We start from the raw sequence: 24,791 nt of genomic DNA on the forward strand, positions 1-24,791 counted from the left end.
GCTCAAATTATTTTAGATAAAGTTCAAATCCTACATTATCACTAAAAACAAGTCTTAAGTGTAACCACTGTCAAGGTCTAATTTTTAATTTTTTTTTTAAATAAAAATATCTTGGTGTTTGTGTTTTGTTTAATTGTTTAGGATGAAACATGCATGAATGTCGAAGGAGACTCTTCCATTGGAAATTCTAAATTTTTATTTGTTACCTTGAATGTTTTTGTCCTTTTAATTTAGAATAATCCAGTAATCCATCTAGTGTCTTGTGGTGGATAAATCCAATGTACCTACTTGGAAAACGTGTTTGAATTCAACAATCTATTTAAGTTTTTTTAGTGCTTATCATTTTCGTTACCCAATCAATTTTATCTTACCTTTTTATTTTAAAATTAATTTTAACTTATATTCTTTTTTTATACTTTATTTTGTCACGCACGTATAAATTTCTACTTATAAGTTATAAAATCAATCACACTAATAACATATAAATTAAATTTATATTTTTATGTTTTAGATTTAATTTCTAAAAATAAATCTACAAACATATTACTCCGTAATTCATTACTTTGGTACATAAATTTGGTTCAAAAGTCACTATTGTAACTATATAAATTTAATAATGTATACGTACATAAATTTACTATTATTGGTGACATTTTTATGTATCTGTAATATTATTTTTATGTATTTTATTTTATTTATATACCTACAATATTATTTTTATGTACGAAGAACTCTGATTTACGATATACAGAGTAATTTGCAGGAACTTAACTAACTCAGTACTTTGACAAAGAGATCATAGATATCAGGAAACAACGATGTGGCCCACCAGGAAGATAATCTGAAAGTAGGCCCAACATCTGGCCCATTTCGACATACTAAACCACATGGGGGTGGAGCTTGCGATAATTATGTTTGTTTTGCATGGTTAAAATGTTAAATTATGCATTTCAGCTTTATCTTGTTTGACCGAAAGCGGGACACGTGTACAACGGTAATTCCACGCCGTAAAATTTTCAAAACAAAAAAGGCCCTAATATTCCTCTCAACGTTCGGTTGGTTCCTCCTCGAAGCAGACCAGTTTTCAGCTCTTCACTGCAATTTCCGATCAATCCTCGACGAATTTCCGACCTAAAGCTCCTTACAGGTACGCAGTTCAGTTCTCCTTTATCCATGATTCTAGGAAGGATCATCTCACGAACGTTCCGCTTCCGATCGGGTACTGTCGTTCCGGAATCGGAAGTCGAACCCTTAACAGTAGTTTCTGCTAACAATAATAAGTTTAATTTTGCTGTTAGAAAAGAAATGAATGAAAACGTGAACGTTGAAAGCAGTTATGTTGCCGGAATGAAGTAATTTGGAGACTGAGACGGTGTTTACTGTTCACAGACTCTATGTTATGATGCAAAATGAGAATATGTTCTTAAATCTCAATTATAGTGAGTAAGTGCTGAGCCAGTACATAGAAACTATAGAGGAAGATTTAGGTACGAAAAGAAGTAATGAAAGCTACACAACATTAGTATTTTGAACTGAATGATTGAAACTCTTTTTCCCTTGCTTGGAAAATCATCATCGCAATCTAGGTAAGAGGCAAACTATTATGCCTTACTTAAAAGATAACAATAGTAAGATGGAAAGTGAAGGATTGAGCAAAAATTTAAGTAAACCAATTGTAAATTCATACAGCTTTGATGAAGAGGTGTTAATCCTCTTCCAGTTTAAATAGTTTTTGTGCCTCTGCAATTCCATTTTGTGTTGACTTGAAATACTCAAATCGGTCTTGTTTCCACTTACTCCACACTCCCACCCCAAATCCCCTCTTTTAACTCTTAATATCTCATTTCACTTTTATAACTCTCATTTATTTATTTATTCTTTACAGGGGACAGTTTCAACTATGGCTTCCTCCTCCTCTGAGCCAACTGCAAAACCAGAAGGAAGCAGTGGCAATGATGTTTGTGGTGGAGAAACATCAGAAACAGCAGGGCCTACAGGAAGCGATCAGCTATCCTTGTACAGAGTACTGAAGAAAGCAAAGAAAGAGAGGGTCTGCACAGCTAAAGAACGCATCAGCAAAATGCCCCCGTGCACTGCTGGCAAGCGAAGCTCTGTATATCGTGGTGTCACTAGGTATTTCAGCTAGAAAATCATAGTAACGCATTAAAATGCATGTCCAAATAGGGTCAATTTGGGTGCTGTTCCTTAAAAGGGAATAAAAGCTTAGTCACTTGCATTTAATGAAACATACTGCATGATAGTTTCTCAACTATCGTTTCAATTGTTCTTTTCTTCCTATAACTAATACACTGATGCTACGTAATATTATCTCTTAGAAATTTACATTTATACTCAATATCACTTTTCTTTCTCTTATACTTTTTAGCAAAAGCTATTTATTATTGGTTTGGTGATTTCTGTACCTCTTTTAGATGGCCATTCATTTTACACAATAAATAAATAAAATGACTAGTTTGCTTTCTTTTCCTTAGATTTTTAAGTGTTAATCAAAGGCAACTCTAAAACTCCCTATGTTTCCATTTTATTTGTCTTGTTTACTATTTATTAGTCAAACCGACTCTTCTTTCTTTGTTGATTTTCTTATAATTTTTAAATTCGGCTTTTTGTATTTTATAGTACTTTTGATGTAGTTTCCAAGTATATAAATTTTATACACTAAAACTAACTAAATATTATGAAAAATTGAATTGTAAATAACTTGAGTCAAGTCTTGTTAACTGAACCCAACACATAAAATGGGACAGAGAGAGTAGCAAAGATCGGTGAGAGTTCAGTGACTTCAGTCTGTATCATAAATGTGATTTCAGTGGTAGCAAAACAATAGGAAAGGAAGCTAAACACGAACTGAAGTTAATGTTGCTAAAGAATTCCACCTTGGCATATGAGTTGGTTCAAATTATTTTTCTAATGGTACCAACATTGTAAAAACAAATGCAAGTTGCATACGTCTTCCTTCTCTACTTTGCATGATAGGAGTTGTAGGGCCAAATGCATCAGTAACTATATTTCTGTGTCCTTTTTATGAGTTAAGTAGTTAGCTGAATGCCTGAATGAGGAGCTTCCAAGAAATTTTGAAAAATCAAGTCCTTTTTATTTCATTAAACCTTGTGTAGCATATTTTGTGCATTACTTCGAACTAGTTCTGTTGTGTTGCATTTGCAATCTTACATATAGTTGTGGATGTTTTTTGAAGTGATTCCTGGTATGGTTATGCATGATAAGTTTTGTTTTGAGTAGACTCAAACCATGTTACAAAGATGAATGATCAGTATGCATCTTTGCTATTGTTTGCTAGCACCATTTGAACTTCCGTTTAACCTTTTTGTTTTTCATTAAATGATGGAATACTGCAATGGTAGTGTACCTCCCTTGAGATTTAAACTATTTCAATTAGGCTAGACAAGTGAATCTTGAAGTTTGCTTCTGATAGTTTTACTGAAAATCGGCCACAAGTTAAGGCTATAAGTGCATAAGCATCTAGAAGTGCTTGTGTCATTTAGTTTTGCATAAAGGGTATGTAGAATTAAGCAGCCTGTACAAGTTCTTCCCACACCTATTGTTTTCCTAATGCTAAAGTGCACCAGTTTCTACTTTCTAGATTGGAGTTGATTTGAAAACAACTAAGAATAAATGTACAATTTAGAGGTTGCATTAAATTTGAGTTACTAATGGATAAACTGGCAATTATTGTGCCACTTGTTTTACTTAATAGGGTTTTCATTACTAAAAATGCATGCAAGTACAAATAACTAATCCTTTCATGGAAAAATTTTGATACATGATTTTGGATGTATGAGTAGGCATAGATGGACTGGTCGTTATGAAGCTCATCTTTGGGATAAAAGCACCTGGAATCAAAATCAAAATAAGAAGGGAAAACAAGGTGTTTCTCTGCCTCTAATAGATTCATTGTTATTTTTTTTACATGATGATATAAAGTCTAACTTGGAGCTCAAATGCCTCGTTGAATTGCATGTTTCAAAATACTTACATCTGTGTGGACATTGCGTGCTGATTGGTTCATGATCCCTGTGAACAGTTTATTTGGGTAAGTAGTTTGATGTATTCTTTTCTTAAAAGTGAAAATGATGAGGTTTTAAATTAAGTTAACCATTTAACCATTTCTGGTTAAAAATGCCTGTAGGTGCATATGATGATGAGGAGGCTGCTGCCAGAGCATATGATCTTGCTGCTTTGAAATATTGGGGTCCTGGAACACTCATTAATTTTCCAGTAAGAAAATACAGATCCATAGCTTAACTGATTTCTGTAACAAATACCAGAATCCAGAGTTTCTTCCATCCTGCACCTCATATCTCCTTCCATTTTCCTGTAACATTAAAATATAAAATTAAGTTTTCATTAGGTTTGGCAGTAAGACAAGTATGTTGTCCAGTTCTGTTAATTTATAGTCTCTCAATCCATTTCAAATTATTTTCTTCTACTTTTTGTCCAAAATTAAAAGGATCCCTTTACTTAAAGGGTAAGGAATACTATCTACAATAATTCAGGTTTATATAAAAGGTACTAACTTTAGCTTTGAAGTGACATTTTCCCTATAAACTATGTGCTTGTCAGAACTTCTTAATACACAGGTTCAAATTATTATCCTCACGGTGGGTGGGTAGCTTACAATGATAACTTGGGATTTGTGGTTTCCTAGAGCTTAAATCTATAAAAGATGCAGTTGGAACTTTGATAAATGCCTATTTAATAGATACTTGATGAATCTATGGTATGTAATTGAGGGAATCTTTACTTTTATTATTTTAGGTAACAGATTATACAAGGGACCTTGAAGAAATGCAAAACCTTTCGAGGGAGGATTATCTTGCATCACTTAGAAGGTATGTAGTTATCTACTTACCTGCAATTACATTTACTCTGAAAGCTTATAATTCAAATGTGGTGTGGTTTATGCAATTTCTTGCAGAAAGAGCAGTGGATTTTCCAGAGGAATCTCTAAATATCGTCCACTTTCTAGGTAATGCTTGCACGTGACAACTATCTCCTCTTTTATTTCATGGCTCATGAAATCAATGATATATCTGTATGTTTGCCACTTCTAACAATACATCTGATCTAGATTACTTTCTTGCATAGTAGTCGGTGGGATTCACAATTTGGTCGTTTACAAGGAGCTGACTATTTCAGCAGCAAACATCATGGTAACTGTAACTTTTTCCTCTTGTGAAGATAGGACCAAAATAATGAAATTCATAATATTTGGAAATTCTAATTTCTTTTGTCTGTCTGGTGCAGGTGATGATGTCACTGCAGATAATGAATATGTAGCTGGTTATTGCATGGACCAAAAAATTGATTTGTCAAGTTATATCAAGTGGTGGGGAGCCAACAAAGCTCGCCAAGCAGATTCTTATGTAAAAGGGACATCAGAGGAAACCAAGCATGGCTGTTCTGAGGATACTGGTAATGAAGCTTCAGAATTGGCAGTTCAGCCAACTGAACCCTATGAGATGCCTCGTCTGGGCTTGTCACAAAAAGGAAAAAGTCATAAAAGCTCCACAACTTCTGCTATGAGCATTTTGTCACAATGTGCAGCTTACAAGAATTTGCAAGAGAAGGTAGCAAAGAAGAAAGAAAAAGTAGAGAATGATGAGAATGAAAACAAAAATACTATCAACAAAATTGATTATGGGAAGACAATTGAGAAATCAATACATGATGCTGGAACTGAGAGGCTTGGAGCTTTATTTGGAACTAGTGTAGGATTAACAATCAACAGAAACATCCACCCGCTCACTCCTATCTTGTCTGCTCCCCTACTAACCAACTACAACAGCATAGATGCCTTAACAGACCCTGTTCTTTGGACGTCTCTTGTTCCTGTTTTTCCTTCAGGATCTTCACGTGCTACTGAGGTTTGTTGTTTATCTTTAATTCTATTAATAATTTACAAAGCACTTGCATAAAGGCCAATATACATTGAAGGGGAAGTAGATCAAACAACTCTGGTTAATATTATACTTCCAGTCATGCTATTGATATATTTATGCATCATGAAGCTCGTACCAATTCATGCAGGTCACAAAGCACGAGTCTGGTTCGGATTATACTTTTTTCCAGCAAGAAGACTGAATCTCTCATAAGATGAAAGTTGTTGCTACAGACTTATGGTGTCCATCTATGAGTTTAAGTTGTTGAAGGATGGGCAAACACTAAATTTTCAGAAGGTTTGTATAATTATAGCTTTTCCTGAATGTAAAATGGTGAGTTCCCTGAGATAATGGTAGCGTGGATTCCTGCGTGTAGAAATGTAAAATAGCCGAAGGTGTTTATTTATTTATTCTTTCTTTCTTTTAGACCAGTTTGATTCAACTTTTTTTATTTTTTTTCTATTTTTATTTTGTGCATTTAGGTTTAAGGAAGTATTCCAATTCATGTTGGCAGGTAAGACAAAATTCTATTTAATGTGTCAATTTTTTATTGGTTGATGGCCAACCAATAAATCTTTGATTAAATTAGATCATCAGACAATAGTCATTCGACTTGTTTGGTAAGTTTTGTCTTGCCTGCCAATTGAATAGCCTATTCCATGCAAGACATAGGAACGTCTGTTTGGGACATGAAAGCTTGCTAGTGGTTTCTTGAAGGATCACAAATATCAATTATGTAGTCATAGATTCTCATGATGGTGTCAAGGCATATTTCATTTCCAGTCACCCACCACAAATTAGAGGCCCAAAATAAACCACTTATTAATGTGTTAACTGTTATGCCACTGAGTCTTGCCTCCAGGTCCCACTTTCCTTTATCCATAGACGGATGTGTCTTTGGAAAGGTGATCATTTTCTTGATGCCTCAAAAGTCACTGATCGAGTGGGTTCTTGTAGCAATAAGTGCCAAGTTGAACGTGTTTGTGGATGATTTTTTAACCAATTTAATAATTCTTTCCTTTTTTTTTTCTTTCCTTTTCTTATTTTGTATGTTCTTGTGTATCTTTGCTTGAAAATAGTAGCTAACTGCACTATTACAAAACCTTAACTCAAACTACTAGTTGCAGTTAGTTGTATACTCATTTCAGAAAACATTGAGTTAGTGGTGGTGGATAGGTCCTTGCTGATGGTCTATGCAAAGTTGGCCTAAAGCCCTTAGGACAATTAAATCGAACCTGCCCTCTCAAGTAAGTCTTTATGACTATAAATAGAGGGGTGAATGTGACTCGGTTCATTATATTTATGGCTATGTATTCATCTAAGGTCCTCGTCCAACATTCCGGGTCATTGAACTCGAATACAGCAAACGTCGCTGGCATTGAGTTTTGAGTGAGACATGTTAGTTGTAACTGTACTGCTTTTGAGAGTAAAAACCTAACCATTATTATCCATGAATGTACAAGAATATATAAATAGCAATGAGAATAGCCAACAATGGCATCCTGATCGATTTTTATTTTTATTTTTAATACAAATATACTCTGCAAATTAAAAACACTATAAAAGTTTGAATACCTTTCCTTTCCTAATTCTGGGTTGCCATTCTGGTGTATAGCTTTACGGTTTATGTAAAAGTCAAGTTTTTAAAAGTCAATTATATGTATTGAGTCATCGAGATAACACATATCTACACCATTTAAAGAATCTCATTGAAAAAAAAAAGAATCTCACTGAAAAGATGCATTAAAAGAGGGGGTTTTTTTTTTAATAAATAAAATATATAATATAGATCTCTTAGCTTTTGGATGAAGATGTGTGGATTATTGAGTACTTTATCATGGCCTCCATATTCCTTTTTGAATTTTTGCTCAAATTTTTTTTTTAGTATTATTGACTCTGTTACAATGTAGTAGTACAGTCGCATGTGTAAATCGGGTACCACTATACCACAGTTTTTGACAATTTTTTTTCTTCACTTAAACACACACTTCAGCTTTCCAAAAGAAAAAAGAAATCAAAATACACCACTTTAATAATTTAATATTAATGTAATTACATAAATCATTTAACCTTACAATGCCTCTTTCATTGGCTTTCAAATAACAATACAGTAATGAGAAACCTTCCAGTAGAATTGTGAGTTTTCCGTAAATCAAAGAAATTAAAAAAGAAAGAAAAAAAAACCACAAGATAGAACTGCTTCATTAATTAATTATATATTCTTGGTGTGCATGGTATTGGTCCGTTTTCTCTTGTCATAAGTAACTCCCCTAGCCTTAGCCTGAGCGTCCCGGAGCTCCCTCAAGTAGAGGCGCACGGCGCGGCAGCCAAAGGGGTTGGCCTCCGGCAAGCCGCCGTTCTCTTCAAAGGCGGCGCGGAGGCGGCCGACGAGGGCGTCAAGGCTGCCCCAGGCTTGGTTGAGCGGGCAGGGACAGGGAGCCGGCGGCTGCGGCTGCCCAAAAAAAGGACAGGAAACGGTGTGAACCTTGGTCTTCCCGAACTGATCGAGGTACTTGAAGAACTCAAGGATGTTGGCGCCGCTGCAGCGGGAGAGGAGTAGCGGCGGCTTGTGGCTTTTCAGGTACCGCCCGAAGGCGTTCCAGTCGCGCTGCTTCTGCACCTCGTATCGGCTCATTGTCATTATATTATATTACTCCGTATATTATTATATATGATGATACCAAACTTAAGGAGGATTTCGACAAATATATATACAAGTACACAGCACCATTGATGTCCACAACTCCACATATAATGCTCAAACTAAGTATGATTACGATTTGTGGAGTAGGGTCCCTCAGTTTAAATTAGTTTAACCGTTTATATATACTTTATATATATGGGGTCAAATTCCTGAGCAGACGAGGCTTCCGGGTACAGTCACTCACTATTAGGTACACATAAATATATTACAAAGTGTTTAAAAATGTAACACTAAGTGGTGTATTTTTTGATGTGTGGTGTGTTTGTATATTTTATTCTGGTCTATTTATGCATACCTAATTGTGGGTGCAGTCAACACCAACTGCACGAAAAATCTTGTTCGCATTTGATCCAGTATATATATCGAATTAGAGATAATACAAAATGCTAACAAAACTAACCAAGCAACCTTGTGTTCAAATGACATGGAGTGACTTTCACATATAGGAGGTCAGCTTAAACAGGTTGAGAAAGTATACATGAACATATATTAGAGTTTGTAGTACTCAAAAGAAATATAATTTATAATTATGGTTATAATAAATAATTCAAGTATATTGCATATAATTTATAATTATGGTTATAATAAATAATTCAAGTATATTGCACTTGATTTTATATTCGAATATATAACAGGACAGGCATGGGCCGTGAGCAAAATTGGCATGTGGAATCATTTCAAGGAGTCTCGTCAGTTTCACACACGTATTGCATCTCGGAATTGCAAAATACGAATTAATGGAGATGCGGGGTATCGATCCCCGTACCTCTCGCATGCTAAGCGAGCGCTCTACCATCTGAGCTACATCCCCAGTTATTCTGGCTGTTCGTATTTATTTTATGTATCAAAGTAATCCATTATTATTACACAGTCGGCAACTCATAGTGAGAGTGTGAGACTTCTCAATTGCCTATAAAAGAAAGACAAAGTCAAAACAAAATGGTTGCTTTCTTGCTTCTTAATTTGTGTATCATAACTTTGTTCTTATAAAAGAAACACGAGATGAATAAAAATTGACTAAATTTTAAATATTTGTTGAAAATTGAAATAGATAGCTTGGGAGCTTTCAAGAATTTTATGATGATGGGCTAGCTTCATGATGTGGATGGCTGGATTTCATTTTTAGTATTGGAATCATATTTTCAGCTTTAATTTGTGGCAGCTCTTGAGTGCCCTACAATGAGGGGGAAAGGTAAAGTCTTTTTGTCTCTTTTATGTCGAATGATAATTTTTTTTTTTTTTTTTAAAGTTACTTTTATGAACTTTTTTGTTCTTCGTAAAGAACAAGTGCAAGAAGAATTGAGATTTATTTATTGAAAAACTAATAATTTATTTGTTAGTGTGCTTGTGCAGTTGGACTGAAGTTTCTTTTGCTGGACTTTAAGCCATGTTAGCATATTTCATGTTCTCTTAATTAGCCCATGCCTTCACTTTCAATCCTATTCAATTCCCTTTTTGCTTGTTTAGCTTTGAGCCATACAAGGATAATAAATTACTGTTTTTGGGGTGTTTGGCAAATACTACAGCCCTTTCCAGGCATGTACATTTTCTTTTTATATTTTGGTCTCAAATGTGAAATGTTCTGTCGCAATTAATTACTGGACTGTATGGTTTGACAGCTTAATACATCCGCAAGGTATATTCCCACTAATTAGTTTTTATATCACGAATCTAATACATCCGCAGGTACCCCTCTAACCTGGTACAAAGAACAAATTAAAGATCTACTCTGGATAATTTAGTCAAGGAGGGTATGACATATGATGGTATGATATTTCCTACTATGTGTGCTTCTATTCTCTACCCCTAACTTTTACTCTCACATTCAAAATTTTGATAAAGATGTAAACACTTTTATTATGACTCACATGAAAAAATAACTTATCTAGCTAGTCACATAAAAAAAGTAAAAGTAATGGAATAAAAATTGAGAGTACATATAATAAAATTCTTCCAATAGCCCTAATCATATATGATAGAGTCGTATGGGAAGTCCATTTTGAGGGGTTGGCATCATGTCACCAACCACCTTCTCCTTGGGCTCTATCACCTCCCACCGGTACTTCTTCACAACATTGTGCAGGAAAGCCAATATAGCTAGCCGTGCATACTCTTTTCCCGGACACGTCCTAGGCCCTCCGCCGAAAGGCACATACGTGTATGGTGCACTCCCTTCCCCTCTATCATATCTCTCAGGGTCGAATTTCTCAGGATCCTCAAAGTATTTAGAATTGTTGTTGGTGCTGCTCACGGTCCAATACACCTATCAAAATTTAAGCATCCATTAACTTATTTTACACTTATCGTCTTATTCAACAATTAATTTTATGAAATAGTTTAATTCAATTAGTTAGCTTATTAATTATTAACTTCTCAGCTTTAGCTATTAAGTTTTCGAAAATTAGTAGTAATTTACCTTCCAACCCCTTGGGATGGTATAGCCTGCATAGGTGAAATCTGTGAGGGCTTCCCTAAATGTGCCTTGAAGAGGAGGGGTTAGTCTCATAGTTTCACATATTACATTCCATGAATACTTCATTTTCTGCATATCTTCCCATTCCAATCCCTCTCCCTCCTTCTTTCTCCCTGCAATCTCCATTTGCTCCGCGCGGATTCTCCGGTAGATCTCAGGTCTCTCTCCGACGTATTTCATCAGGAAAGTTATGGTGGTCGCCACCGTGCTGTATCCGGCCACCACTAATCCCATGATTTTGTCCACCGCCTCGTTTTCCGGCATCCCCGCCGTCATCATGTGAGAGAGTATGTCTCTAATGGCGGCTCCGCTCTGCATTGCCTCTTTCTTCTCCCGAACCACTCTTCTCAGCTCTTCTCTAATGGCGGCCGCCGCCTTGTTCGCCCGGTAAAACGCCGTCCCCGGGAAGTTGAGCACCATGGAGTGCATCCCCAAGGTGACGTCATCGAAGTAACTGATTAGCCGGGTTATACGGTTCGGGTTATCTATTCCCAGGAAGAACCGGCCCGAGAGGGCTAGAGTGAAAGATTTGGCGAGCGGGCAGGCCCGAACTTCTGTTTTGCCTTCGAAGTGGTCCCGCAAGAGCTCTCGGGCTGTACGATCCATACTGCCCAAGAATCGGGCCAGAGCTTCGGGCTTTAGAAAGCCCGGTTGGCGAATCATCGCCGCCTCCTCGTGGCGGACGGTTTCGGGCTGGGGCTGAGGTGGCGGGGTTTTGGGCTGGTAGGAACGGAATAATCTCTGCGTGGCGTGAGGCCTAAAGGCGGTGAAAAGCTTTTGCTCGTTGGAGAAGAGAAACTTGTGGCCGTTGGGCCCACATATCACCGCCGTTTTCTCCCCTAATATCATCGTCTTGAATATTTCCGGCGAGTATTTCTTCATCCGGTCATGGACGAATTTCTCCGGCTTCCCAAACAAGAATCCGATCGTCTCTCCCAAAATAGGCCATCCAAAACTTCCCGGCGGGAATTCGGGATTGTTTTCCGGCCGTCGTCGAAATGCGTAAACGGCAAGTAAAAGAGGGAAAGAGAGAGAGATGATTAGAGCGATTATGGCTTCCATTTGCAGAGATAACAGTACTAGATTGAGACATTAACGTGAATTATTGCACATTTATATAGAGATTTGGATATAAACAATTCACAAAGAGATTTCATAATTATGATATAAACAATTCATAATCTTCCTTAGGCCGCCAGATATTGGGTAACCATCCATGATCCAACAATGAATAAATATTTGATAATATTTTTACTAATTCATGGTATGCCTGCATATGACAATGGATTTTTCTATCCTCAAATTATACTATGGACACTATGTCCATCTTATAAAGTGGAACTTGAAATATATTTATTTGTATTATGCCACATCTTTATTTTTAGTATGCTTATTACTCCATATATTTTAATATACATATTTAATTTTAGTATAATACACTAAAAATTAACTTTAGCATAGGTATATCTTGCATGATGAACTCTCATTCATTATGTATTTTTGTTATTATTTGCCTTGTCTGACAATTAGCGGATAACGAATTGTGTCAGCGATTTTTATTGGTGGATTGTACAGTTTGTAAAGAAATGTTTGCTAAATTTAACGATTTACTATTAACAATTAATGTGTATAAAGACCTATAAGGACTTTAATAACAACACCAAACAAAACAAAAGGGATTCCCCGGGTGTGGTATCATTAAAAATTAACAAATATTACCATTAACTTAGTGGCCGGGATCATTAACGTATAATTGTAAATATAAATTAGATTAAGGGTGTATTTGGTAAGGAAAATCATTTTCCAGGCTTTTGGTGTTTGGCAACGTCTGGAAAATGTGATCAACGGAAATCATTTTCTGTTGATCAAGGAAAATCAGTCCTTTTTTGAAAAATAATTTCCGAACAAAAAATCGGGACGTCATTTTCCGGAAATGAAAAATCACTCCTGTGCAAAGGACGACCAATGGATCGTCCCTCTCTCTGTTTCGACGGACTGGTTTCCGTCAGAACTCTGGTTTTTGGCCAGAGCAGATCTGTTTTTGTTTCCACTGGAAACTAGTGCAGACGTCGTTGTTTTTTTTTTTCTCCTTCTTTTTTATATAAATATTATTATTTTATATATTTGTGTATTTTAAATACAATAAAAAATTATATAATTATACAATTTTACGCATTTTTCAAAAAATGAACCAAACACACAAGACAGTTTTCCGGGACGCAACCAAACACAAAAAATGAAACTGTTTTATGGAAAATGATTGAAAACATTTTCCAAAAATTATTTTCCTAGTTTCCAAACACACCTTAACTTAAAAAAAATGTAATCCTCATCACATGATAGTAAAAAAAAAAAAAAAAAAAATAGTTAAATTGGTCTATCAATAACTATTATTATTATGTCACGTAATCAGTATTTCTTAAATTGTCTCGTACATCACAAATATATGAACTCCATATTTTATCCGCACATATCAATTTTGGATTATAAGGGAAACAGACCGCCACCGCTCTACTAATTGACTATATATATTGAATAAATTTTATTCCTATATAATAGTTTGTAGGTTAAAGACCTTATAATCAAACAACATAGTTAATTTACATTGAAGTAAGTAGTACAGATATAAATTACTAAAAGATGAGTTGGTTTAGATGGTAATTTATACAGTATATTTGATGTAGTAGAGGTTAAACATTTATACAACTTCTGGGTGTTTTATCTTTATTTTAAAATAAAAGTATCTCATTTGTTTTAATTGTTCGCTCCCACTCAAGAAATCTTCGGGCTATGCTCCGGTTGATAACAATATATAAGCTTCCTTCACCATATAAGTAACTTTTTCTAAAAATTTATTCTATCGATGCAATGATGATAACAAGTTTTTGGGTGACGAGAAAAACTTGTAGTCACCACCCAAAGCCTAAAGTTACATTAGGTAATGTTCATTTTGTGACTCTATTCGAAAAAAATCACAAAGAGACAAATAACCTAGAATGTTTGTAACTGAGCAGCTCAAATTAAAAAAATCAATAAGCTGCTTTTGTTGAGAGTCGAACTAACAATTTTTTATTTTAATTTCTTCTAAAAGGGAGTGATTATTGGCTAATATTTAGTTATTACATTTTATTGTTTGAACATTTTTGTATTACAAGTATTATTAATAGGGTGTATGTAGTTCTCTGTATCATGGCACATATAATGTGGCATAAATTTGAAAAAGTGGAAACATTTAATTAATAAAGCGACAACGACAATTACTAGTGATGAAATATTGACAATTATTGTTCTTTAGCATGGTCTTTACACTATTTTTAAGATAGTGCATCCTAAGTGGAAGTGAGAGAAGGAAAGATAAATTTTGAGGTTATTACAGCAAAACTGGTTTTTTATTATCTCATTTGTGGGTTCCACCGAAAAATATAAGAAATCTGCCTGGTGCGTGTGAGGCGCACCAGGAGCGTCCAATCGGGTGTGTTATCTGATTTTTTTTTTGTTTATCGTTTATTATTTCTTTTTTCCTTTTCCAATTTCCTCTCCTCCCATCTTCTCTTTCATAATCACAAAAACTCCTTAAAAACCTACCATTGCCCTTAACATGTAAACTCCATAATCTAACAATTTAGAAGGCATCGAGATTCACTTTCAATTAAAATATAATTGAATATATTATTTGGTTTAATTAATTGTTTATGATTAAAGAGAAAGTAATTGTTAGTTATATACACATTATACACGCAAGTGATAATAATTAATTATAGTATTAAAATACCTAACACATAAATTTTAATTTAGTGCTGACGTAGTGACGTTTGACATTTTTATTGAATATATAATTTTCCTTTGAATGTGGAGTCGCATATGCAATTATGCAAATTAAACGTGAATTCTCTATTCTTGACAATTGGCAAATTGCATCTACCTATGACTAATACGAGGTTTAAGTTGTACTGTACCAAAAATTTGGTTGCCCAGCTGCCGTCCGATGATATGAATTTTTATTTTGATAACTCAGGGTTTTTTGTTTTTGTTTTTTGGAATACACTCAGGTTTTTTTAGTTTTACAGGATTATAGTTGAGATTTTGTAAATTCATCTCCATATTTATGAAGAAATAAATCAAATCAATTTAGTTTCGAGACTCAATACTAAATTATACACTTGTGCACATAATGAGCTCATTCCAAACATAAATCTCCATTATTCATGGCAGAGGAACCTCTATTATGTCAGTGGAAACAAGTTTTAAGTGTGACTTCTAATCTAGTAAACCAATGCATAGGGGTAATATGACTTTTTTAATAATACAAAATATATTTATAAGAAAAGTTTAAATTGTTAATCAGCACTTATATAATTTGTATCAAACACAAGTTAAAGAGGAAAAGTTTCAAGTTGAGAGCATTGTCTACTCGGTCCAAAGTCTTTCCTATTCACTTTGAATATAATTGTCTTGGTTATTATTGAATGCTAATCAACACCTAATATATATTATATATATATATATATATATATATATATATATATATAGGGCTAGTTGACTTTAGGTTTTCTATTTTAATATTTAAAGTATTAATGCCATATTCTAAAAAAAATAAAAATAAAAAGAAAAATTCACCTAATATATTTTGATTAAAATTATATTGTTTTCTTTGTTCGATTGATGATATATTTTTTTTTGAAGGTAAATGTAGCTATTCCATTAATTCATAACATAAAACGTTCACATCAATGATCAATGAAATGGTAAACTATTCCTTACAGTCAGACATAGAAACAACTTTTCTAACTATGCTATAGAAAACTTGAATCGCAGACTGTTTTATAACTATGAAGCTATATTTCTTCAGGGAGCTTAAAGCTTCATCAAAGATCTGGGTCTTCTTCATCATTCTTTTTTGTTCGCCCAGGATAAGATCAACACTTGTCGAAACCAAACTAAACGATTTATGCTAATGAAAATGAAAAGCTCGTGAAAGTAACGAGAGGGAAAAAGCTTGTGAAACTAACGAGAGGAAAACACAAAAATAGAGAAAATAAAAAGTGGGTAAAGTCAAAGTAGGGTTGGGAGTTCAAGACTACCAACACAAACCCGAATACCTACCTACTATTATTTTATTCAATGGGAGAGTAAACGGAAGAAGAAGATCTGTGGCGGTGGTCGGAGGCGGACGGAGCTGCAACGGTGGTCGGGGCGGAAGAAGAGCGAGAGCAAACATAGAAGGTGACCAAAACCGCTGGCTCAAAGCTCCATCAGAGCTCCGGCCGGAGGCCGGCGGTGGAAGCCGAAGTTGAGCAGCAGAGAAAGGCGTTTGATTTTAGAGAGAAAAGGGAGGCAGCATTAGGGTTTTTCGATTGATGATATAACTGACTAATTAATGAATATGAATACTTTTGAAACTAATTACATGCTTCATTATTTAATACAATTTTTAAAAAATAGCATTTTCCTTTTCTCTGCAACAATAATGAAAATATATTAAGGGTAATGCTATATACCCCTAATTTATTTTCCTTACATCTTTTACCTCTTGACTTGGCAACATTTTATTAGTTTAAAATATGGACAGCTCAATTGGTTACAAAGGTGAAATTTGAGAAGAAATACTAATGATCGAGTCTTACAAGCCGCAGTGTGGGAGCAATTAACCTCTCAAAGTGAGGGGTGCGCAATAAACAAAATGATTTACATCCTCCCAAATGCTCTGTCGGGGCAAGACGTAGAATTAGTGGTGTAATAATTTAGGAGGGGTAAAAACGAAGCATTTTCCATATAGTAATTTACATTCCAAAGCCATATCTTTATGGTCTCATATATGGTTGTACTCACAAATCTTACGCTAATTAGGCAATTATACCATACACGGAGTCCACTAAACACTATGAAATTAACTTTTTATAATATATAAACTGTATGTAAATAAATTAAAAGTACATAATATATTAATTGTAACTCTGCAAGTACATAATTTGTATCATAGTTCACAACATACATGTCCACGATATAACGATTGCAAATTTCATGGCGGCTAAGATTTGGGTATGATGCATAAAATGTATATACTAGATGATATTATTTAATTACAAAATTTGGTAAACGGTCGTGAAATGATGGTGGACTTTGATCAACCATTGTTGGTGCGTCCCGGACGCGAAGATAGAACGAACATGTTTACGTCTAAAATGTTACCTTTTATGAGTTTATAGGAAAGTATTATATTTCAGTTGAAAAATATTATTCGCTTCACTTAAGATACTTTCACACAAAATTTACTCTTATAATTATTGAAATATCGTTATGTTGAAAAACACTTTAATATAGAGTAATAATATAATGGATAAAACTTGTGTGAGATTGTTTTACTAGTCGGATCTTTGATTAATTGATCAAATCTTTAATTAATGGGTTGGATGTTTGACATCATTAATCAAAGATCAGACCTGTCTTACGGATTGAGACTCGTGAGACGATCTCATACAAATTTTTGCATAATATAATACATAATATAGCGTCCCGAATGAAATAGTTAAGTGGGTGGAAGATAATTCCTATAGTTAAATAGTCATGTGTTTGATTTTATTTTCGCCAATACCAATTCTTATATTGTTTAATTTAGTTATCCGGTGTGGTTTATATATCATAACACATTGTAAGATAATTGTGTTAAAATTGAGACTTGTCAAGAAATCATTGGCAAAATATTTGGTCTTGGGGCATCAGTAAATTTCATTTCGTTGAACTAGAAAATAACAATTAAAAAATAAAAAATAGTGGAAAGGTACCTAAGAACAAGACATAAAAGTAGGTCAAAATGCTCTTGAGTCTTCTTCAAGAACTGGCAAGAAAGAATGTGAATGTCTACCAAGGAAGTGTTTGACGAGCCATTTAATCAACTTTAACCTTAATTTCTATTCACTTTTCTCTTCTTTTAAAATTATGATCAATCTTAAGGCATACACAACAATGATAAAATAGTAGAGAAAAAATAGAATTTATTAAGAATATAAGAAGGAAAGAAGTGATAAAGATTAAAATGTCCTTATGTACTAATAATAATAATTTCAATTCTCTCAAACTAAACAATGTAATTTTTATGCCAGCTAAAGATTAAAATGTCCTTATGTACTAATAATAATAATTTCAATTCCCTCAAACTAAACAATGTAATTTTTACGACGGCTGAATAACATTGGAAAAGTATATTCCAATTAGTGCCAACCAAACACCCTGTAACAGGTAAAAATCCAGAGGTTAAAACGTGAAAATCACCACCACCCAGTTCCAGTAATGGTGTTTAAATGGAGTACAGTAGTGTTTAGGTACAATACAGAACTGATGAATGTCAAATGACTGAATGAGTAATCACAACATGAAAATTCCATCTACAGCAAATCAATACAGTACAACAAATTACAACCAAAATCTTCACAAAAGCCGTGATTTCCCTTTACAATATCAACACCAATCATTTACCACATTTCAAATGCAGGTACTCATCATCTCTATATTCATCTTTACCAATAGAACAAGCCAACCTCTGGAGTGGATGCAAACCAATGAGATTTGAGATGCTCCACCGCCAACTCTATGTTGTTGTCACACCAACAACAACGTTGCTCACCTACCATTTACATGGATTATTGTAAATATCCAAAATAGGGGTGTAAACTAATCAAATGTTTTTTAATTCGAATCCGAATACGAATCTGAATATATTTGATTCGACTATATTCGAATATATTTATATTAGAACTTTAAAAAATTAGTATATTAATAGAATATTAGTATAATACTACGTAGTATTTTAATAGAAAAATCTATGCTATTTAAATTTAAACTTTTATTACATTTTATCTTAATTTATTGGAGAACTTGTAAAAAAATTAAGTTAGGCATTTTGAATTTGAATATTTGAGTCAAATCGAATATATTCGAATAATGTGGTCGAATCGAATAGTAATATATTTGAGTTGATTCGATTCGTTTACATCCCTAATCCAAATGACATGGACATAAGTGGCAGAAATAAATTTTACAGGATGGAGGCTTACCAACTTCCCACTTTCATCAACAGACATGGGGTTCTGGACAACTACAGTTTGATTCTGTGGTCGAGTTGTAGCCTGCAGCACGTGAAACAATATTCAATTCAGAATCCTGATCTAACAGATGGTAAGTACAAAAGAGAACATTGGAGATTGGAGAACTCACTGTTGAAGGTGTCATTGATGAAGATGTAGCAGTTCCATTGGGTGTGTGGGGTTGAATAGGCGCTCTTGTATCTCCTGCCTGCTAGGAAAATGCACATAGAATTGACATGCTTATAGATTTAAAATGTATCCCAGATGTGATAATGGTAAACTGTACAGATAAATTATGTGGCAAGATAAAGAAAAACAGTTTTCTGAGAGCTTCTAGGGAAAAGGATGATATTATCATTAAAGTAACTAGATGTTCTAGGGTTATCTCATTTGTGAAAGATTTTTTGTTTTCATTTTCTATCACTTCATGTTTTAGGCTTGTGACAAAAAGCATGGTTAATATTATATTTTTCTCCTATTCAGATTAACATTGTAAGTTGGAATAATTGGCAAGCACAAAACTCTGGTTTCTTAGCAGATCAGATATTATTTGTCTGAATCACTCTCCTTTGGTACAGACAACATTAACCTACCTCACTGCTAAATCAGAGATCAACCAGAGTACAGATCCCAAATACATTCTAACCTTAAAGGTTTTCTAATTATGGGCCTTCCTTTTTCTTGCTTGTCTTTACATTTTCAAAGGAGGAATGGGTGGCAGATGCAGGGTTGGGGTCAGGGTTGAGCTCTCGCCTCTCAGATCCCCTTAAATATTCTACATTTAGATGCACCAATGTCACTAGGCTAAACAGAGAGTAAACAGTTTTTTTGTTGGGTCCACAACCTAAACATGAATGAAGCCATGCTTATGGAAATTTTCCTCTAAGAAGAATGGTTTCCATTCTCTTTCATTTAAATACTCCGTATCAGTTTTGAACAAATTAATTGGCAACAATAGTGCAGACTTTATGAAGTCTGATGTACAGGAAAACAATAGTGTAGACATCATATAGATTAGGAAGAAGCTATACTCACATTAACATTAGTGATGAAGTGACACACAGCACACTTGACAGAGGGAGCTCCAGATGGATACATCAACATTGTACGGCAGTTTCCACAGTTAACATGAGCAAACTGGTTTGGTCCTGTACATCAGGAAAAATTTCACTCAAATTAAAAGGGGAGTGAACGTGCAAGATAAGGCATAAAACCCACAACTAAAAGCAATAAACTACAAGCTAAAAGCCTAAAACAGCTTTCATAAACAAAGGAGAATCCTAAAATTGTCCTGAATGTTAAGTGATAAATCCAGTGAACTCTAACCACCAACTTATCCAATGCTCTTTGAGACTATTTTCTACAAACATCACTCGGTGAATGATGATACTCGAACTAATCATATTTCAAAATTTCAACTGCCATTATCGCGTTGCACTTTTAACATGAACTAACTTCATTGCCTATCAACAGTCTGAAACAGTCAAGAGAGAATAATACTTCCTAGAAGACTACTGAATCATAAAGTTCACCAAAAAACTTACTCAGAACACATAATCCCACTTAAAATCTTTGATTAATGTAATAAATCCTCTTAAACATTGGTTATATACTTAAATTATTGCCATTAAACGCTCAGAGTTTTGTGATTCAACAAATTCAGCAAACATGAGTTGTGCCTACCCCCTGCAATATTATATTCAAGTATCAACTAACCATAATTTTTCTTCAACTCTTCACACATAAAAGGTAATCTCATCCAAACTTCATACGCATCACAATGCAAGAAAGCATGTAATCAAAAAACGGGCCTCAATCTTTCGTAGTTTCGTATATTGATAAGTGCATTTATGTCTATATTTTAGACCATACTTGGACTCATTTTTGTATAGCATTTCTGTGGATTTAGAGAGAAACGTGCCTTAAATGCTTTGATTTGATATTTAGGTACACCATTTGATGATTTGAAGAGAAATTAACATTTATGGTTTATGGGTCAATTTTGGACAATTGCCGAGTCATAAGGAGCATTGGGACACTCAAGAAGAGCATAGGACAATCCAAAGCCGACCCATGGCTACACGGCAAATTATACCATTGACCAAGGTACACCTTGCATTGGGGACCCTAGTCCAAAGTGACATCCAGATTATGTGTCTACAGTTAACATATTATTTGCTTGCAGTTAACAGATTATGTGCCTTCAATTTATTTATAGGCACATAATTTATTAACTAAAAGCACATAATACACATAATTTTTGGACCAAGGTCCACAATGCAAGGTGGACCCTAGTCCATGGTATAACAATTGTGGCTGCACTTGCATGTGCATGGGAGTGCAACATTGGACAAGTTGCACTTGCATAAACAAGTGCACCAGCGGGAGTGCAATTACGGCCCAGACTCGCATGGGCAAGGGCACACCCATGCACCACACACACTGCATATTTAAGCAGTTTTTCAGACATTTTGAAGGGGATTCGAACCCTAGATAGTCCTAGCTAGTTTTCTCTCATTTCCCTATGCATATTTAGCTTAAAATAGCGCTAAATTTTCATTCCTTTACATTGTTGAAGTAAAGAATCCAACACGTGAACCAGCGTATTTCAAATGCATATCTACAACAGTACAACAATCTTCATAGTATTTCATACTTTGGCTAATCACATCAAAGGTTAACTGCTCATATCAATGATATCATATGCAAACAAATTTTAATATTTTTACCTGGCACAAGGTTAACCGTATGACAGCATGAACATCTCACACTGGTAGCCCCACGGGGATGCATCAGCAGTGTTCGACAGCCTCCACATATGAGTTGAACCATTTCCATTGCTGCGTGAAGAACATGTTTAAGTGAAAACCTAAAGAACTGAAAATAAGCACATCTACTGTGTATTATAGATATAAATTCCATGACTTAGCCCTATAGACATAAATGCACCTTTCTACCTTGCTAATGCATGATTATAAGGCATTGCAACTTTAGAGGATGTTTCTCCTTTCTGTTCCATTTATTGTTTAACACCAGAAGTTTATCATCTTTTATTTTTTCTATCATGTGTGTGTTCATTTTACTCTTTGTTCATCTCTTTTTTTCTTTTAATCCCCTGCTCATTGCCTCATCCTAGAGTTGGATTAATTTCATGATTTCCTCACCAAGTCCAAATACGAGCATACACCATTGTTACGCCTATGATGCAGACCATTCACTATCATGTCCTGTGAAACCTAAAATTTTAAAGCTTTCACCCTGTTCTGAGAAGCTCATGAATCAGAGAAATTATAAAAAAAGTGCACTCATCAAGACTCTACAATGACTACATGTTACTATTATTAGCGGGTTTTTTTTTCATATTCAATTTTCTATTCCAATAGGGACATACTAACGCCTAGATATGCAGTGATAAATCATGGACCTTTCAGAATTCAATAAAAGATCAAGGAACAATACCAGGAGGCGGGACAGGAGTTAGGGCATTGCACACTGCACAGCAGACATTTGAGGCTCCCCTGGGATAAAGAAGAATAGTCCTACACCCGTTACAAACCACCTGGCTCTGCATATCTGCAACGCAAATAATCAAACACAAAATTCACATTAAGCTTACGGCACAATCTGATATTTGCATCTTCTAGCTCATTACAGCGATTAAAAAGATTCAAACTTTGGATACACGAACATCAATTCAATCCTAGAGATACGCAATTCCAATTTAAGTGCACATATCGATGCAACATTAACATGGATTTTCATATCAAATTGTGAAATTCAAATTACAAAATCGATAAATACCATAAACCCCTTTGTAACAAAAAATTCAGGGATGCTCACCACTGATGAAGGAGCAAATCTGAAGCCCAAGAGACGAGATTGATCAGATAGGCAAATTACAGAGAAAACGACGAACGATACTGCGATTCCGAACGGAAATCTTATCCGAGTTTCCTTTATTAAGAATAATAAAACAAATCAAAAGAAGAATATTCTTCTCCGCTTAATCTACGAAGCGAACACGAATTCGCGTTCTTTGACTTTCAGGTAAGGAAAGGGCTTTGAATTCAACGAGGAAGAGACATAATTTATCCGAATTGAATTGATGGAAACTCGTGATGAAGATTTGTTGCGTTTTCCTTTCTGGAGGCTTCCGAGCACACAGAAGATACGACCCGAATTCGACAATGGCCAATTGGCCTTCCCCACCCTATTGGGCCAACCCGACCATTCTTATTTATAGCTCATTTTATGTCTATTCTACAAAGTTACAAACAAACCGAACAATGCGTAACGTTGTTCAAGCCTCAAGGATGTAATTGATTGGAGTTGAATTCAAATAATTAAATTTTAAATTTAATCAAATTGAATAGACTTAATAAATATTTCTCAATTTTTACACAAAAAATACATTAATACTTATTTTTTAAACTAAATAGGTTGAGAAAGTATGTATGAACAGATACTACAATATAATAGAGTTAGTTGTATTAAAAAAAAAACTAAATATAAGTAAATATCATAACAAATATTGTATTAAATGTTCAATATACTAGATTCTTAAGGCCTTCACATAACAATTCCCAACAGCTGCTTGTCATCCAAATAAGCAATCGTATACCGTGGGTCAGGGTTCACAGTGCACTGTGAACTCTGATTCTATAAGACGTCGTTTTGAACATTAATTTTAACGTCGATCAGTTCGCGTTATCGATATTTTTTTAATTTTTTTTGATGAACTGTTTTTTTTTCTTTTTTTTTTTTACTGTAAAGCATGTGTATGTATGCCATGTTATGCGTTTTTATACATCATGTTATGCAATTTTGTACCTTAAACATAAGGATTATGTACCTGAAATTGATTAGTAGTTGTATAACACAAAACATATTGTGTGCCTTATTTTACAAATTTATGTATTGTATTATGAAATTATGTGCCTATAGGAGATAAATTATTTACATAAATCAAATCTGAGAATAAGTAAAATAAAAGACATGTGTATGTATCTTGTAGTAAAATAAAAATCATGTGTATGCATCTCGTGTTATGCATTTATGTACATTATGTTACGCTATACATATATATAAAATAATTGGGCCCCCAACGATTACGGGCCTTGTGTTGATGTCTTTAATTTACTGCATATGACCACGACAACTAACTTTGAAGATAATTAAGGATGGCAAATTCTCTCTCGATTCCTTTCGCGAGTTTCTTTCCTTCTTCTCGTCTGAGAGTGGTTTCTTCTGTTTTCCGTCGTTTTTCTCTGTTTCTTCAATGGCTGCGGATAGTGCGATGAATGCTCTGGCAACTCTGACTCTTGCGGACCTGGATGACGATGAGGGGGGCCAACAGATCGGAAACGTTCCTGTTGAGTTGGTGCCTGAGGAGGAGTTTTTTTGCTGTTGGACGTATTGTATCTGATAGAACTCCCAAATTTTTGTTCTTTCGCGATACGATGGCCAGTGTTTGGAAGCCAGCGATGGGGTTGAGCGATACGATGGCCAGTGTTTGGAAGCCAGCGATGGGGTTGAATGTGAAGGAATTGCCGTCGAAGAGGTTTATGTTTCGTTTGAATGTGAAGGAATTGCCGTCGAAGAGGTTTATGTTTCGT

The 24,791-nt window shown here is 34.7% G+C and overlaps 4 protein-coding genes and 1 non-coding gene across 7 annotated transcripts; 1 reads left to right on the top strand and 4 right to left on the bottom strand.

The window, feature by feature from the left end:
- The first annotated feature begins 993 nt into the window (after positions 1 to 993).
- On the top strand, positions 994 to 6,349 carry LOC116031640 (AP2-like ethylene-responsive transcription factor At2g41710). Of its 2 annotated transcripts, none has more exons than XM_031273894.1 (10): positions 994 to 1,147; positions 1,886 to 2,133; positions 3,822 to 3,904; positions 4,061 to 4,069; positions 4,166 to 4,254; positions 4,795 to 4,868; positions 4,955 to 5,005; positions 5,125 to 5,189; positions 5,284 to 5,903; positions 6,067 to 6,349. In XM_031273894.1, exons 2-10 carry the CDS (start codon positions 1,901 to 1,903, stop codon positions 6,118 to 6,120), a joined length of 1,278 nt encoding a protein of 425 aa, XP_031129754.1. In that variant the 5' UTR covers positions 994 to 1,147; positions 1,886 to 1,900; the 3' UTR covers positions 6,121 to 6,349. The 2 variants fall into 2 exon arrangements, with proteins under 2 accessions (XP_031129754.1, XP_031129755.1); XM_031273895.1 differs by having other exon boundaries at positions 997 to 1,147; positions 5,128 to 5,189.
- A 1,589-nt stretch (positions 6,350 to 7,938) lies between these two features.
- On the bottom strand, positions 7,939 to 8,559 carry LOC116033336 (protein LIGHT-DEPENDENT SHORT HYPOCOTYLS 4-like). Its single transcript, XM_031276088.1, has one exon. The coding sequence runs from the start codon at positions 8,557 to 8,559 to the stop codon at positions 8,131 to 8,133; it is 429 nt and encodes a 142-aa protein (XP_031131948.1). The 3' UTR covers positions 7,939 to 8,130.
- An 801-nt stretch (positions 8,560 to 9,360) lies between these two features.
- Positions 9,361 to 9,433, bottom strand: TRNAA-AGC. Its single transcript has one exon. It is a non-coding gene; the product is annotated as a tRNA-Ala (tRNA).
- Positions 9,434 to 10,453: 1,020 nt separating this feature from the next.
- LOC116032834 (beta-amyrin 28-monooxygenase-like) lies at positions 10,454 to 12,161 on the bottom strand. Its single transcript, XM_031275557.1, has 2 exons — positions 11,039 to 12,161; positions 10,454 to 10,885 (listed from the first exon to the last, which is right to left on the bottom strand). The coding sequence occupies exons 1-2, from the start codon at positions 12,155 to 12,157 to the stop codon at positions 10,589 to 10,591; spliced, it is 1,416 nt and encodes a 471-aa protein (XP_031131417.1). The 5' UTR covers positions 12,158 to 12,161; the 3' UTR covers positions 10,454 to 10,588.
- Positions 12,162 to 18,279: 6,118 nt separating this feature from the next.
- LOC116033005 (protein LSD1-like) lies at positions 18,280 to 23,385 on the bottom strand. 2 transcript variants are annotated; one of them, XM_031275758.1, is made up of 7 exons: positions 23,017 to 23,385; positions 22,636 to 22,749; positions 21,906 to 22,016; positions 20,212 to 20,324; positions 19,307 to 19,384; positions 19,147 to 19,218; positions 18,280 to 18,716 (listed from the first exon to the last, which is right to left on the bottom strand). In XM_031275758.1, exons 2-7 carry the CDS (start codon positions 22,745 to 22,747, stop codon positions 18,681 to 18,683), a joined length of 522 nt encoding a protein of 173 aa, XP_031131618.1. In that variant the 5' UTR covers positions 22,748 to 22,749; positions 23,017 to 23,385; the 3' UTR covers positions 18,280 to 18,680. The 2 variants fall into 2 exon arrangements, with proteins under 2 accessions (XP_031131618.1, XP_031131617.1); XM_031275757.1 differs by having other exon boundaries at positions 19,307 to 19,387.
- Between the last annotated feature and the right edge of the window lie 1,406 nt (positions 23,386 to 24,791).

Source organism: Ipomoea triloba, chromosome 10 (assembly GCF_003576645.1).
Source record: "Ipomoea triloba cultivar NCNSP0323 chromosome 10, ASM357664v1".
Lineage (NCBI taxonomy): Eukaryota > Viridiplantae > Streptophyta > Magnoliopsida > Solanales > Convolvulaceae > Ipomoea > Ipomoea triloba.

What these genes read in the sequence shown, in the direction of transcription:
- LOC116031640 (XM_031273894.1), top strand. Translation starts at nt 1,901, where the DNA reads ATGGCTTCCTCCTCCTCTGAGCCAACTGCAAAACCAGAAGGAAGCAGT. An exon ending in GAACACTCATTAATTTTCCA is followed by an intron (nt 4,255 to 4,794) that starts GTAAGAAAATAC and finishes TTATTATTTTAG; the next exon opens with GTAACAGATTATACAAGGGA. An exon ending in AAATATCGTCCACTTTCTAG is followed by an intron (nt 5,006 to 5,124) that starts GTAATGCTTGCA and finishes TTTCTTGCATAG; the next exon opens with TAGTCGGTGGGATTCACAAT.
- LOC116033336 (XM_031276088.1), bottom strand. Translation starts at nt 8,559, where the DNA reads ATGACAATGAGCCGATACGAGGTGCAGAAGCAGCGCGACTGGAACGCC.
- LOC116032834 (XM_031275557.1), bottom strand. Translation starts at nt 12,157, where the DNA reads ATGGAAGCCATAATCGCTCTAATCATCTCTCTCTCTTTCCCTCTTTTA. An exon ending in CCATCCCAAGGGGTTGGAAG is followed by an intron (nt 10,886 to 11,038) that starts GTAAATTACTAC and finishes AAATTTTGATAG; the next exon opens with GTGTATTGGACCGTGAGCAG.
- LOC116033005 (XM_031275757.1), bottom strand. Translation starts at nt 22,747, where the DNA reads ATGCAGAGCCAGGTGGTTTGTAACGGGTGTAGGACTATTCTTCTTTAT. An exon ending in AACTCCTGTCCCGCCTCCTG is followed by an intron (nt 22,017 to 22,635) that starts GTATTGTTCCTT and finishes TTCTTCACGCAG; the next exon opens with CAATGGAAATGGTTCAACTC. An exon ending in CATCAATGACACCTTCAACA is followed by an intron (nt 19,219 to 19,306) that starts GTGAGTTCTCCA and finishes CACGTGCTGCAG; the next exon opens with GCTACAACTCGACCACAGAA.